This window comes from Sebastes umbrosus, chromosome 16 (genome assembly GCF_015220745.1).
Source record: "Sebastes umbrosus isolate fSebUmb1 chromosome 16, fSebUmb1.pri, whole genome shotgun sequence".
NCBI lineage: Eukaryota > Metazoa > Chordata > Actinopteri > Perciformes > Sebastidae > Sebastes > Sebastes umbrosus.
In genome coordinates this window covers 10,061,334-10,077,236 of record NC_051284.1, presented here as the reverse complement: position 1 = coordinate 10,077,236, position 15,903 = coordinate 10,061,334, and the positions used below count along the sequence as shown (strand labels likewise).

The 15,903-nt window shown below is 41.0% G+C and overlaps 1 protein-coding gene across 1 annotated transcript; it reads left to right on the top strand.

The window, feature by feature from the left end:
• Positions 1-9,246, top strand: bsdc1 (BSD domain containing 1). Its single transcript, XM_037746547.1, has 11 exons — positions 1-197; positions 777-831; positions 2,525-2,641; positions 2,816-2,983; positions 3,282-3,336; positions 3,839-3,954; positions 4,162-4,230; positions 5,740-5,824; positions 5,915-6,400; positions 6,568-6,671; positions 7,728-9,246. The coding sequence occupies exons 1-11, from the start codon at positions 187-189 to the stop codon at positions 7,755-7,757; spliced, it is 1,296 nt and encodes a 431-aa protein (XP_037602475.1). The 5' UTR covers positions 1-186; the 3' UTR covers positions 7,758-9,246.
• Positions 9,247-15,903: the final 6,657 nt, after the last annotated feature.

The window sequence follows — 15,903 nt, the reverse complement described above, 5'->3', positions numbered from 1 at the left end:
TACAGTATTAAACAGTGTTTTGTATCCCCATCGTGGATGTAATTATCTGTATATATATATATATATATATATACCGCAGGAAGAAGGAAGTTATATCGGATCACGTGTGTTTTTATTATTTGTTTTCAAGCCACGCAGCCAGCGGGGTCAGAGTTCAGTAAATACTGATGATGTCATCGTGTGAAGATGGCTGAAGGGTGAGAGTGAACTCGGCTATTTACTTTATTTGCTTTATAACATATAAATCAGCGGAGAGCATCGACATCGAGCACACATCGTGTTCATTAGTGTGTTATGTGTGTAATGAGCTTTGGTGTAGTTGCCTAGGTTACACGCTGTACTGTATATACAGCTCAACGGAGTCAGATCAGGAAGTGACTTTGTTTACCAAAACATTAGCCTGGGTAGCATTAGCATTAGCCTGGTTAGCTGCGTTAAATCACGCTGTAACAAAGAGTGCGCTGTGTTTACACGTCCTTTATTGTTACACCGAGCACTTAACATGTAGGTTGAGCTTTACAAATCGTACTCGTGGCACATTAAGCCTGCGTGGCGTGGATAGATGACGTTAGCTAGCTCGTTAGCTTGCTAGCCTGTGTGTGTGTCAGTTAGCTAGAGATAGCAAGAGATAGCTTGAGAGAGGCAGCAGCTGACTAGTCATTACGTCTGAAGTCTGGGCTATATTGACAAAGCGTGTTTGTACAGCGGTCGTGCAGATGTGGTGTTATGATTATGGAGATATGATCTTTGCTGTTTTGGTGTCTGTGTGTTTACAGAGAAGGCTGGTGGGGAGGCTGGCTGCAGCAGAGCTTCCAGGCTGTCAAAGAAAAGGTAATCCACAATCAAGAAGTCACCCAAATCATGGACAATTACAGTGCTTTGTGCTGTATCATTAGTTTGCCAGCATTTACAATGTTTTGTCTGATGTTGTTCTGGGGACAACGCCAGCCACTACTCCCCCTTCAATGTGTAAATCATAACATAAAAACAACATATAAGATAAGATATTCCTTTATTAGTCTTGCAGTGGGGAAATTTGCAGTGTACAGCAGCAAAGGGGAGAGTGCAAAAAAAACAAGATGCATCAGCTAACACAGTAAAAAAAGAGCTGAACAAAGTGTAACAAAAATAGGAACCATTTAAATAGAAGGAAGTATAAAAATAGGAGCAGTATATACAGTATTGACAATAAACAGACTATTAAAGAAATAACACAAGTTGGAAATGATATTGCACAGTGAGAATGAAATGAAATTCCACCTGAAAATATCAGGTTATTGTCAGTATTTGGTGTGTTAGTGGTCTACTGGGAGCAGTGCTGGTTGTTGAGTCTGACAGCTGCAGAATGGAAGGACATGCGATAGCGCTCCTTCACACACTTTGGGTGGAGCAGCCTGTCGCTGAAAGAGCTCTCCATTACTGGATGGTGTCCTGCATGGGGTGGGAGTCATCCTCCATCATGGATGACAGCTTAGCCATCACCCTCCTCTCTCATATATAACATGTATACAACAAGAGTTAGATTTTAGTGAACAACAAACAGTATCTACATACAGTAGTTGCCATGAAAGATCAGAGCCAAAACATATAGATACCCAGGCACTGTTATTACTGACAAAATAAGATTCGTAGATGTAAAACTGCCGTGGTCAGCAAAGGCTGTTTTTCCCCCCCAAATAACTTGAACACAAGTTGTACAGCTTTATGTCCAAATCTGTATTCGCACCTTTCTGTGGTGACAGTGTGATTTTAGAACCTTTACCTCTTGCCAATAAAAACTGGTTGCGCAGCATTTTTAAGGTTGTTTCAAAGGCATGATCAAGAAAGTTACAGCTATTCAGGTCTCAGAACATGATGTTCCAGGAAGACATTTGAGAACAAGTGGGATGATTAGTTCACAGTGCCTGAAGGTTGTTGACCTATCAGGCCTCCTTAATAAATTAAAATCTCCATTAAATTTTACTGCTTTTCTTCAAGTTTTTATATTTACGCTCAGGGCTGTCGCAATATCTATCAGATTTTCATTACATGATTATCATGGCAAAAAGAATTCATGATAAAAATATTAACGCAATATCTTTAGAAAATTTCAAAAAGAAAAATCATAATAATAATGCTATTAGTCACATTCATCTTTAACTTTGTTTATTGTGCGTTTTGTCTCTTTTTTTGTCAAATTAATTAAACTCATAGGGAGGTAGAGAGACAATCTGCAACCATAACTGTACAAAAGCGTGATTTAAAAGGCGCTGGATTATTTACACAATATTATCATGTGTGTATTATTAACATGATATCAATATTTCATTTTTTTTTTTAAATATCACGGTTATCGTCAATACCAGTATGTTGCGACACCCCTATGTTTTCTGTCTATTGATGACGTGAGCAGTTATTTCTTGTGTTATTTGAATGTTATGCTTTTATGCACAAATACACTTGTCTGACACAATAATTTCTTAATGGAGATGAAAAAGCTGAATCTTGATTTTGATTTATAATTATTTGACTCTCTTCTTCGCAGTCAACTGAGGCCTTAGAGTTCATAAAGCGAGACCTGACAGAGTTCTCCACTGTGGTGCAACATGACACGACCTGCTCAATTGTGGCTACAGCCCATGCTGTCAGGAACAAGCTTGCGGTAAGTTGCAGCCTTTACCTTGTTTATTGTTTTTATCCAAGTGTCTCTTGACAATCAAGCATTCAAACGGTGGTTGTAAACCCGGTCAGTAAACCCACGTCGCATATCTGCAGTATGAATGGGGTGTTAGTTGCTAAATGCCAAATGTAACCTGTCTATTTGTGCTGTTTCCAGGTGGAAGGTTCCTCTGAGACCTCAGAAAAGGTGAAGAAGAGCCTCTCTAGTTTCTTAGGGGTGATAACAGACACGCTCGCTCCACCCCCTGATAAAACCATTGACTGTGATGTAATCACACTGGTTGCAACGCCATCAGGAACTACAGAGATCTACGACAGTTCTAAGGTGGGCGACAGTTCTACTTGTACTTTCAGCTGAAAAAAATGGCTTTAAAGTCTCCTGTTAATACGACAGGTTGATTGTAAATGATAAAACAGCACAGCTAAGCATTGTGAATCAACATTTAAATGGAAAATGTAACCTTCTGGTGCATCTCCTTGAAAATGTTGAACAAAGTGTTGGATTCAGGACAGATTTAGGTTTCTTATGTTTCATCATAAGAGGCTGCAGGACTGTGAAAGTGAGCGCATGATGTACATGTTGAGACAAAACAAGCACAGCTGAGCATTTGTTTGTCCTGCAGGCACGTCTCTACAGTTTGCAAGCTGACCCTGCTACATACTGCAATGAGCCCGACGGTAAGACAGCAAAGACACAGTGAAGTAGTGCAAGACCTCCACCAGAATGTTAGACTGGCATTAGTTATATTGTGTTTGAAGTAAGGTATTCTTAAATATTGTCGTTCTTCTGATTGCGAACAGTAGATGTTAATAATGTAGATACTATTCCACCTTTTAAGATTACTCACTATCTATACTACCCATCTGTTTTTGTGCGGTGACACATAAATGCCCCTAAATGTCCGATCATAAAAGTTATATTATCCGCCTTTTAAAAGCTGCCCTGACAACTCAAAGTCATTTTTGTTCACCATTCTTAAAGCGTTGCCAGGATTTGAATACTAATGAGTAATGGTACCAGTACTGAATTATTAGTTTGCTGGATTTGTGTGGTGACCTGCAATTTAATTCAAAATGTGATAATTGTAAGATTGATGGGATAATACATGTGATCTTAATATTTGCTGATGCACTTTGGTGTCTTTTGAGTTTAATTTAATGAGAAGTTATTTTTGTCCAGGTCCCCCGGAGCAGTTTGACAACTGGCTGTCCGGCTTCAGTTTGGAAGATAAGAAAGGAGAAATCTCAGAGCATTTGGTCAACAGTCCCTCTATACGAGCCCTTTACACCAAAATGGTAGGTATTGATGCTTTTGTCAACCCATACTGTTACGGAGCACAGCCTCTAGTTTTGTTTTGAAGTAAAACATTACATTCATTTGGCAGACGCTTTTTATCCAAAGCGACCAACAACAAGTGCTTTTAAATGCAAAAAAGAACAAGATGTCATCAGGAATTGGAAGTAAAAACAAGATGAGGACAGTTTTGTTTTTTTTATTCACAGGTGCCGGTTGCTGTATCCCATTCAGAATTCTGGCAGAGGTATTTCTACAGAGTCTTCCAGCTGGACCAGGTAATCATGCTATTTTATATTCTAAACTGCAAACTATCCTCAATGCTGTATGTCTTTCCCTTCAGCTCAATTCATTGTCTTTGGTGCCACCTGCTGGTTGAAACATGCTCGTGGTCCTGAGTCACTGCCTGTGGCTCCATCTGCTTAGTAGTAGTAGTAGTTATGTAGAAAGCATTGGTTATGTGTTATTTACTTTCAAGCTAAAGTTGCTAACTTTGATCAAATATGATTATTAAAAACTATATCCTATATCCTGACAGTAGTGCATGAGACAGATAATCTGAAAAAAAATCATGTCCATCTGTGTCCTCCGGTGCTCCTAATGGCATCTGCAAGATTTCACAGACCGGAGGAAAACAACCAATCAGAGCTGAGCAGTCTCTACAGCAGCTGTCAATCACTGATGGCGAAACTTAAACTCCGATCAAACGGTCAAACTAGACGCTGATCAAATATGAATCAATATTCTGTTACTGTAATGCCTATTTCTCGCCTCAAATGTTTTCAGAAACATCTTGTAGTGTACTGTTTAGTTGTAAAATGAGAAAATTTGCTCCAGCTGGTTGGCGGTACTTGCTGTTGGCTTGACTGTTTTCAACATGGCGGCCGAGTCACAAACTTTCTGATTTACAGCTAAACAGTACACTGACAGCTGCCCAGAGACTGGCCGGCTCCGGCTCGGCTGTGATTGGTTGTTAAGGTTCGGGCACGGTAGAAACTTGCAAATGCCATTAGGAGCACAAGGAGGGAATTTTTTCACAGATCATTTGTCTTATGCACTACTGTCAGGATATAGTGACAGTTTTTATATGAATAACGTTTTATCATATTTGCTCAATGTTACCGACTGCAGCTTTAATTGAATGAGCGATTATTTGGTCTTAAAACATGTTTAAATTTAAATAACACAAAGACGGTGTTTGTTTACAAAGTTGTTGGACAATCAGTATTACAATACATTTTTACAGACGGCAGATCTTTTTCAAAATTTACAATACCAGAAAAGTAGCAACACCAAAATAAGCTAAGGCAATCAGGTACAACAGCCATTTAATCAGTCCTATCTCTGAAGCTACAACTGTGTCGTATTCTGCTTTTTGACATAGTATTAGAGAGATGTAGATTCTAAGGTAAATCTGCCAGCCGTCTGTGGTATTGTGTTGTACTGCATTAATGAAACTGTGATTACACAACAACAAGGCATTCACAAGCAGAAGTCAACAACATAAAGGAGAGGAAAGAAAAACTAATGTAACACGCATTCATTACCTAAGGAAGGCTGCTTGCATTGTTGTTTTTATGTATTTTACTGTTTTATTGGTCTTATTTATTGGTGCATTTTGCTCACTGATGACCTCTGTCTTTAACACCTGTGTTATTGCTTGTATTTATTTATAATTTTTTTCTTGTAAAACACTTTGAGCTGCACTTTATGTATGAAAGGTGCTGTATAAATGAAGTTTATTATTATTGCAAATATTAAAATTTGACTCTGATTGTGTTTTCTAGGAGGAGGCGAGGAGAGTGGCATTGAAGCAGAGGGCAGAACAGCCGACACACACGGAGACCCTGGGCTGGGAGGAGGAGGAGGAGGGTATGCTGTCTTCAGTTTTACATTGCAAATAAGCAGGTCAACTTTAAAACCTGTCACTTAACACTCTGTTGTTCATGCTGTTCCTGTCAGATGACTTCCTCGGCGCCACGTCATCATCTCTACTCAACTTTACGCCCCCGTTGGACAACAGCTCGACCCGGCTGACCTCGACGCCTCCCACGGGAACCTATCTGCTGAGCCCTGTGCTGTCTCCCAGCGAAGAGCGCGACACCGCCCTCTCAGTGAGCAGCGACAGCGTCAGCCTGCCGACGCAGGTGGAGGTGCGGCCTGAGCCCGTTGCCACGGAGCTGGCCAAGAAACTGACAGAAGCTAGCTTGGAAGATGTTTCGGACAAGACACAAGAAGAGCAGAGGCCTGGAAAGAGTGACTCGCCTCCCGAGGCTCAAGTGGAAACTGTAACCCAGCCAGAGGTCGCTGTCGACGGGGCGTCAGCGCGGGCTGCTGCCCTCACTTCTAAACCAGAAGCAGCGAAGGAGGAGGGGCCGCAGGACCTGAGAGTGTTCGAGCTCAACTCTGACAGCGGGAAATCTACGCCCTCTAACAATGGCAAGAAAGGTACGGTGACTTGAGGACGTTTGTCAGTTGGCAGTGAGATTCTGTATAAATCCAAACAGGATTAACTTCAGTGATGTGGTTATGAGTTTTCCACCTAATAGGCTTAGAAGAAGAAGCAGCAGAGTCAAGGTCACAGAAAAGTTCCAAATGTGTCTCTCTGTCTCCAGGGTCCAGCACCGATGTGAGCGAGGACTGGGAGAAAGACTTCGACCTGGACATGACAGAAGAAGAAGTCCAAATGGCGCTCTCTAAAATAGAAGCTTCTGGAGAGGTTGGTGTTGGGACATTTACCAGAATGTTAAAGGTCTTGATAACATTTTTGTGTAGACGAATAATTAAAAAAAAATACATCAGCGCTTTTTTCAGATTATTTTTTTTTTTTCTTAAAAAAAAAAAAAATTAATTATGAATTCATCATTTTAAAAATGTTGACGGGTCCAAAATGAATGTTTGTTTTGTTTATCTCTGTGGGAGATATGTGACGTTTGGTTCCCACTTCTAACAAGGCTTGTGAGCCAATAGCATAACAACGTTGGTATCATGTGGTATCTCTGTGTCGTCAGCAATCAAGTTGCCAGTTAAGAGTGGAAAGAACAGATAAATGGCTGAGTGTCTCCGTCAGGTTGAAGAATATGTGAATATTTACCGTGAAAACTGACATTAGCACATATGAGCTGTCTTAGCTTAATCGTCCGAACAACAATAACACATAAAATTACAATTCGGCATATTTAAACAACACCAACAACCCAACTACGAACAGCCATAGTCCTTACAACCTTAACCAATGTGTTGTCACCAGTTAGATTGTCAAAATAACCGTTTCAATCCCCGAGGAGCTACGTTAGCATCTTAGCATGTAGAACGTTATAATTCCCTCAAACAATGTATAACGAAGATGTGCATCAGAGGAGATTCAGAAGTAGGTTGCCGACTGAAGAATAAGTCGTGTATACCCCTGCACCACACCACTGATAAGACGACAAGCTAAACGTAACCTAAAAATAGATATCTTTACCATATACCTTACATGAATCTTGAAACACCACCCGCACAAAGTAACATAAATCTATAGCTAATGTATAAGCTACATGTTATGAGATCACTTTTACTCCACCATGAAAGATGTGTCTCACTCCACTCGAACATAAAGTATGCAGGTTGTGCAATGAACTGGTAACCACTTGTTGTGAAGTGAATGCAGTGGAACGGGGGAGGGAGAATGCAACCTCTAGTGACTGAATGTTATCAATAGCAACTTTAAATTAAAATATAAAAAATGTAGAATGTTTCACTAACCCCTTTTCCTTTTTTTTTTTTTTACCAGATGGACGAAGACTGGGAGAACTGGGACTGAGAGCCGCTGCAACACGAACTCTGTCCCGCCATTAAAAGCAAGTTCTCGGCAGACGAACCATGCTTAACGTGTTTTAACTCTTTGTCCACACTGTCACCATGTCATGATTGTCAGTAGGGGATTTTCCGGCGGGTTTGGACCATATTGGTAAACCCGTTGAAAAGAGCAACGGGGAGACCAAGGCAATAAGAATCACACTGCTCCGTCAGCCCAGTGCAGATAGGCCGCTAGCGAGGTTCATGACTCAGGTCTTGGCTATTATCTTGGAGTAACTTCTGACTTAGAGAGCATACGACACTAGTCACGACCTTTTTTTAAAAACCTGAGGACACGCAGTGACAAGTCAGAACGTGAAAGGTGTCACCGCAGCAGGGGAGGAGCTGTTTTCCCCCTTTTTTTCTTTATGCCATTAAACACATCACATATGTTGCGAGCGCATTGCAAGTTGGGCAGTGACTTAACAGCAGGCTGCAAAATAGCCATAAACTATAATGCTGCTTGTCAACTTTCTAAGACGAAATGCTTTACAAGGGATTGTTGAGTGAGGATTATCGATTGATTTAATTCTACGTGTACCCCTTTCTTTCTCATCTTTATTATGCAAGTGAATCTTCAAAAATGAAAACTATTTTGGCCTTTCATATAGAGCACTTTTTCATTTTGGATTCACTCCCGACACTAGATATATGGCCTTGTAAAACACACAGCAGTGTGATAATGTAATCCAAATGTTTTTTTTGTTACCAGTCAGTCACCTGAAACACAACCAGATAATGTTTCATTATTAGTTCTTACCCTTCTCTTTGTGATTCATTTGAATATATAAGCTTGTTGCAGGTGGTAACTCTGTCACGTTTAAATGAGTTGTCTTGTTTGGGTCGAGGGAATTCATTAACTTGTTAAGAGAGATTTGACTTAAGGAGAATTCAAACTGGTTCCGGTGTCGTGATATTGGATTTTTTGGCTTGAAATTTGAGTTTAGCGTCTGTTATTTACTTGTATAGGAAACAAATCGGTGATAAAGTTTCTCAAAACGGCTCAACAGACAGCGTGCCAAGTAGGCCAAGGAGCAACGCGAGCAACGCTCCACGCTTTTTTCCGACTTCCTTCTCCATCATCTGTAATGTAACCGAGAAAAAATAATCCTAGAGATGTAATATTTATACTAAAATAAGTGCTTAATTATTGTATAATGTGCTTTGGATTTGCATGTCTGTGCAATAACATGCAAAGCATTGTGCAGATGGTTACCGTTGAGTTGTATGTTATTTTTCGGTAAAGACATCGGCTGTTCTTCTTCAGGTTCTTGTGTTTCCGACAACGTGTTGCATGTCTGTAACTCTCGGCTGTGTACTCCCTTCAGATTCACACTTTGAAACTAATCAAAGATGTTCTACACACGTCTGTTTTCAAAGCTGTCAAGTTCTTTCTTTTTTTTAAGTCACTATATTTTTCAAATGATCATTGTCATTAAAGGATTCATGGCTAAGGGGGCTTAGTGTCGTGCATTGTAAAATACTCCAGTACAGTATGTCCATATTGCTACTGAACCAGACTAGGCTACAAAAACACTATAATTAGTGGAGCGTTGAGGTTCTTCAATTACAGTGGAAGCGATGCACAGGAAATCACCACACATACCAAAACTATTTGCTCATAACACCAACTGAATGTTAACATAACTACAATGTAGAAATAATGGGTCTATTAAACTTGGGGAAAAAAATGGAATTTCACAATAAAAAGTAAACCAAAGAGTTCCTCTAAGCAACGTTTGGTTAAAACTTTAACTGAAGGATCACTGAAATGGTACACCTTTTAAAGTATTTCCTCCTGAGAGATGACACTATAGAGGATTGTTATCTGCCCCCGTACAGAAGGGTAGGTGTACAGACAGGTGGGCCTGTCCCCACCCACAGGCTCATAGAAAGTCTGTGGGTGGGGGCTTTTCAGAGGAACCAGTCAGTTCTATGAACAAAATAGTCACTAATTCAATCTAATTTACAATCTTATTTTTAGAATTTAATATGAATTCATGGTATTATATGTGTGGGTGGACACTTCAAAGGTTTGTCTGACTCAAACACTTTGTCCCTCTGTATACAGTAAACAGCTTATACAGTGTATACTGTATATCATTAACAGATTCTGGTCATCCTTTTTGTAGTGTTCAGTTGTAATGACTTTGCAATGTAATGCATTAAAATGCTTTCATTGCTAAATATTTCCCCTCGTATATACAGTATTTTGCATCAGCTTGTATAGCTTTCCATTGAAAGATAGTTTACACTGAGTGAAATATTCAAACTCAAGATTATACTAAGCTATTAGGGCTGTCAAAGTTAACGCGATAGCGCAACTAACTTCTTTAATGCATTAAAGCAACTTGCAATTTTTAGGTTGTAGCGGGCTCAGTTTTATACTGATACTGGCAGCATATGAAACTAGAAAACCTAAAGAATCCATTGGTACTAACCATGTCATACTAGCTTGTCGCGAAGAAGGCTTATTAATAATGCCCCAAACTTGTGCTAAATTTTGGCGAGGAAAAACTGTCATGGCAATTTTCAAAGGCATCCCTTGACCTCTGACCTCAAGATATGTGAATGAAAATGGTTCTATGGGTACCCACGAGTCTCCCCTTTACAGACATGCCCACTTTATGATAATCACATGCAGTTTGGGGGCAAGTCATAGTCAAGTCAGCACACTGACACACTGACAGCTGTTGTTGACTGTTGGGCTGCAGTTTGCCATGTTATGATTTGAACATATTTTTATGCTAAATGCAGTCGAGTGAGGGTTTCTGGACAATATTTGTCATTGTTTTGTGTTAATTGATTTCCAGTAATGGATATATACATAGATTTGCAGCAAGAATACGTGCCCACTCGCATGTTGATAAGAGTATTAAATACTTGACAAATCTCCCTTTAAGGTACATTTTGAACAGATAGAAAATGTGTGCTTAATTTGCAATTAATTGCGATTAATCATGGACAATCATGCGATTAATCTAAAATATTTGAATCGATTGACAGCTAAAGATATAAATGAAAATATTTCTAGATGTCTTATGCATAGTTTTATACACATTTCTCCAAAATTCAGCCTGACATAGCTGGCGTCTTTGGACACTTTAGAGCCTTCAATAGAATTCTAAATAAAGCTCTGTGGGTTTGAACAATGTGTTTGTGATGAACGGCTCACGGGTGGATTGGTTAGATATAAAAACAAATTTCGAATTCAAGACTCTTAATGTAAAGTTTTGGAACATTATAAGCAATATCTGTACATGTTAAAATCTTTAAGAATGCCTGCAGTATAAAAACGAGTCACCTGATGTCGCTGTTGCTCCATATCGACCCGCCCCAGTCCCAACCTGCCACTCCTTTTCTCTCAGCTGCAGCATCCATCTCATACACAGACATGGATGGATTGGCCACATGTTTCTTCTGACATACCATTGTTCATCATCTGCTGCATTAATGATATCATTTCTGCAGCTTTCTTTCATATTCGCACAGAATCTCTCTTAACGTGCCCTCACTGACTGGATGCCTCAGGTGGTGCAGTCGATGAAATGTTTCTGTGGTGTTTGTGGTGGCATCAGCTGGGCTAATGTAGGTCACTGTGTAGGGACACCTGTGCAGCGTGCTGGCTCTGCAACATGGATGCTGCTGCTGCCTGTAAAGATGGCTACTGTCTGTGTCTGTCTGGCTTTGGGTGCATACAACACCGAGTGTGTGTGGTGGGTGTGGTTGTAGGGGGGCTTGATGAGTGACTGGATGATGAAACAGACGAGGGGATGTGTGACCGTCAGTCTGTTGCACCAATGTCAAGACTAACATCAGTGCAGAGGAAGATTCAAATGAGGCACCAATCTCCCTGTCAAATTTACACGATTTAAAGGTCTTATTGATAACGTTTTTTTATAGACAAATATTTAAAAAAATAATACATCCACAGAGCTTTTAGAAAGGTGCCGAATAAAGGCTTTTCCTGAAAAAAATTCAGATTTTGAATTTATCTTTTTTTTATTATTTTGGCGGGTCCAAAATGAATGTTTTGTTTATCTCCGTGGAAGATATCTGACGTTTGGTTCCCACTTCTAACAAGGCTTGTGAGCCAAAACGACCTTGGTATCATGTGATATCTCTGGGTCGTCAGTTAGTGTGGAAAAAAACGAATAAATGTCTGAGATTGACGGTAAGTGCCTGGCAACCACTTGTTGTGAAGTAAATGTAGTGGAACGGGGGAGGGAGAATGTGACATCGAGTGGCTGAATGTTATCAATAGCACCTTTTAAAGAAAAATAAACAGAACCTTGAACTTTGATTGCCTGCAAGCATGCTATTGGATATATTTTAAAAAAAGATTATTCAGGGCCAACTCAGGCAAATCCAATTCATCATCTAAGGGCTGTAAAGACTCTTGAGCTGTGCTTTTGTTGCTGCAATTACCTGCTTATTTGTTGAATGATATTACCGCTCTTTTATTCTGAAACCCCTCACAGCCCTTTAGTAATGGCTTATGCATATGCTGCCCGAACCAGACCCCAAATAACACAGACACCATATACATTACATTCTTTCTTACTCTGTTCCCACTCGGAGGCCTTAGTCAGCAGAAAGGCTGTAAAGGAATTTCCTGTCGAAGCCCACCGCTCCCTGGGCCTGGCTGGCTGCTGCTGTGTGTGTGTGTGTGCGCTTTACATTACCTCCGACTCTCACCAATGTCATCTACAGATCATTTCACCGTGGACAGACAATGAAGAGGGGGGTGGACGCCAATCAGACAGAGGGGAGAGAAATACTTCCCTCCTGAGGATCTATTCAGAACCCTTTTCCCCTTGTAATCCATCCTTGACCGAACACTTCCTGCTTCTCTTTCTGCCTCTTTGACTTTCTCTCTCTCTCTGCCATCCATGCATATACAGTAAACTGTCACAAACGCAGTCACACTCGTTCCCAACGCTCGTACAAATGCGTACACGCAGAGAGAGAGTCAGGATGAGGTCATTGTCTTGAGGGGCGAGCATTATTCTCGGCACCCTAAAGCGAGAAACCCTGTAACCCCTCTGCCTTTCAATACGCACAAAAGACTCCCTTTGAGGGAGGAGGCAGACTCCTATGGAATGTGTTACCAGGGTTTTCTATAACGACTTGCCTCCCAATGCACACTCATTTCATATGTGTGTGTGTGTGCATCCCTGCATCTTTGGGCCTTAGTTCGGTGTATTTCATTCAACTCCAGCTCATTTGGACCATTAGTTATACTCTATCTGATAGGACCTGACATCTTATGTGTGAACTACACATCCAACATAGCTTTCTCCCCACCACAAAGAGAGAAAACACAGCCACCAGGCAAAGCGTTGATCCATTGCTGAGCCTTGTGGGGTGGGAGGAAAAAAAAGAAAGAAAACAACTTCTAAAGGACTCTTGAGATGCCTCCGGATTTTTCCATGACAAACCATCGCCTTTCCCAATGTCAGGGCGGTGGGAACGGGCCACTTTGTTTGTACGAAGCGGTGTCTGGGAGGAATGCGGGGTTTAGCCGAGAAGGGGGGGGGAAAGTATGATAACTCCCACTCCATTCAGATTTATGTTCAAGACAGAGGGGCTCCTCTGGATGCATGTCAGGGGACCAGTAGAACACCGCCCCTCTACTCCGGGGCCTGCCAAAGCAAATGTTTAGCCGAACAAACCCCTCGCTATTCTTCTTTACATCCAATTCCCTGTCTTTCTATACTGTGTGTCTTTCTCTGTGCCATCACATGGAAAAGTGAGTCTTCTGTGAAGCTTTTACACATGCGGCCCATTTTGTGTTCATATTTCAGTCTGCACTCTGCGGAGCTACAGTAGTTTGTGGTTTTTGAGTTTTGAACCAGATTATAAACCAGAGTTGGCAATGATGAGTGATTTTCAAGACCGTGGAGAGTCTGCTCAAAGTGTCAAGTCGGTAGTGTGAACGTTTTTGGCGTCATTGGGCGAAAAAATTCCACAATAACCTTTCAGCATATTGTAATTCAAGTGTTCTGAGAGAAAACTAGACTTCTGCACCTCCTCATGGCTCTGTTTTCAGGCTTTAGAAAATCTAGCCTGTGATGGGAGACTTTGGCCAATCACAAGTCATTTCAGAGAGAGAGTGTTCCTATTGGCTGTGCTCTGGCTGGTGGGCGGTGCTTGGTATTTCCTCAACTGATCTCAACACGGCTGCCGGCTCACAAACTTTCTAATTTTAAAGCTAAACAGTACACTACAAGATGTTTCTGAAAACATTTTATGTAAGAAATAGACATTACAGTAACAGAATATTGATTCATATGCGTAGTTTGACCGTTTGATCGGAGTTTGCGAGTGATTGACAGCTGCTCAGAGACAGCAAGGCTCCACCTCGGCTCTGACTGGTTGTTTTCCTCCGGTCTGTGAAATCTTGTAGATGCCATTAGGAGCACCGGAGGACAACATTTTTTTCCTTCAGATTACCTGTCTCATGCACTACTGTCAGGATATAGTGACCGTTTTATAAAAATAACTTTTTTTAATCAAATTCTACCCAGTGCTGCTTTAACTTTCTTGCTGAGAGTTAACTGAGAAGATTGATATCACTCTTATGTTTGTAAATATGAAGCTATAGCCAACAGCCAGTTAGCTTAGCTTAGCATAAAGACTGGAAACAGCTAGCCTGGCTCTATCCAAAGGCTTTAGGAAGTCCCTGCTCCTGGCCAAGGAAAGGGCCAGCACACAACTCCCTAAACCACAAGTTTTAAACAATCAAGATGTAATGAGAGGCACTGTTAGGGGAATTTGTAACTTTTGTTTGTAATTTTTGTTGGATTGTTCACCTAAAATACGGACAAATCGGAATAAAATCACGTAGAATGAGCTGGTTAATTCAGAAAAATGTTGGTGCCTTCAAATGGGGTCGTGTTTACCGTGTTCACAAGAAGAGTCCATTAGAACGCCCCCCTCTTGTGGTATTCACAACCTCGTAAGTGGAAAGTTTCATGAAAGCTCAGAGTTCACGACTTGTGACGTGTTTGTTGACGTTGTGAGAAATGGAGGAGGCCTTGGAAGATCATTTTTTGGTGCATAATAAGTTAATATATTGTGATTTTAGTGGTTTATTGGTTTCCTGAGGAAATAGGTCTGAGGAAAATGTTGATATTCCCAACAGCCTCGTCTTTTTCCTCTGTCATAATGCCTTTACATTTCCTGCATTATGTTACCCACTTGCTGGCTTGCTAAATTGTTATCCTCTGTGTCTTTTAGATGCCGACAGTAACGTTAATATTGCCATTGCTTAGCAGCGGTGTTCTCACGACTTAACCACCAAGCATATTGATACACGACTTCCCATGTTGTAAACACAAGTTCACATGTTTCATTTGAAGGCACCATGTGTCCTTCCCAATCTTATCAGATGTTATTTTTTAAATGTCCTTGCTTAAGCAACAGTTACTGACAAGCATACTCTTTAACCTGCTGAAATATCACATTCAGATTTGCTTTAAATTATTTAGCAGGTTCCTGGGGTGGATGTGTGATGTGTGTGCTATTTCAAAGTGGGGTAGGACTTTAAAAACTCCTAAAGTTTCTTCAAAACCCACCTGTTTCCCGATGAACCCAATGGACACAATTGCAAATGCAGCCCTCAGCCTGCGACTCATTTTGTCCTCTTTTTCCAATTCTTTTAACAGCGGGACCAACCACTCCGAATGTCCTGTTCCCCTCTGTCCCTTCGTCCCTCCACCTCCTCCTCTTTTCATTACTGTCCCATTCATTCATTTATTCTCATTCTTCTCCACTGCTCCGGGACACCAGCGGACCCATTCATCTCTCTCTCTCCCTCCCTTCCTCCCCGGCCTATCAGAGGACCACACACTCCCTCATCTCATCTGATGTCTGGTAATTGAAGGTGAGATTGTTTTGGTGCTGGAGGAGAGGCGAGGCCGAGCCAAGTTTGACTGTCTGCAGCCATGCAAATTAGACTGTCAAAACTTCACGGGAGTGAGGCCGACACTAGCTAGACTTACATAAATCTGCCTTGTAAATTGTAGCATCCAAGAGGCAAAGCTCTGCAGAATGCTCCCTGGAGACGAGGCTAAGGGTCTGCTGAGGACTCCTGTTGGACTAAGTTT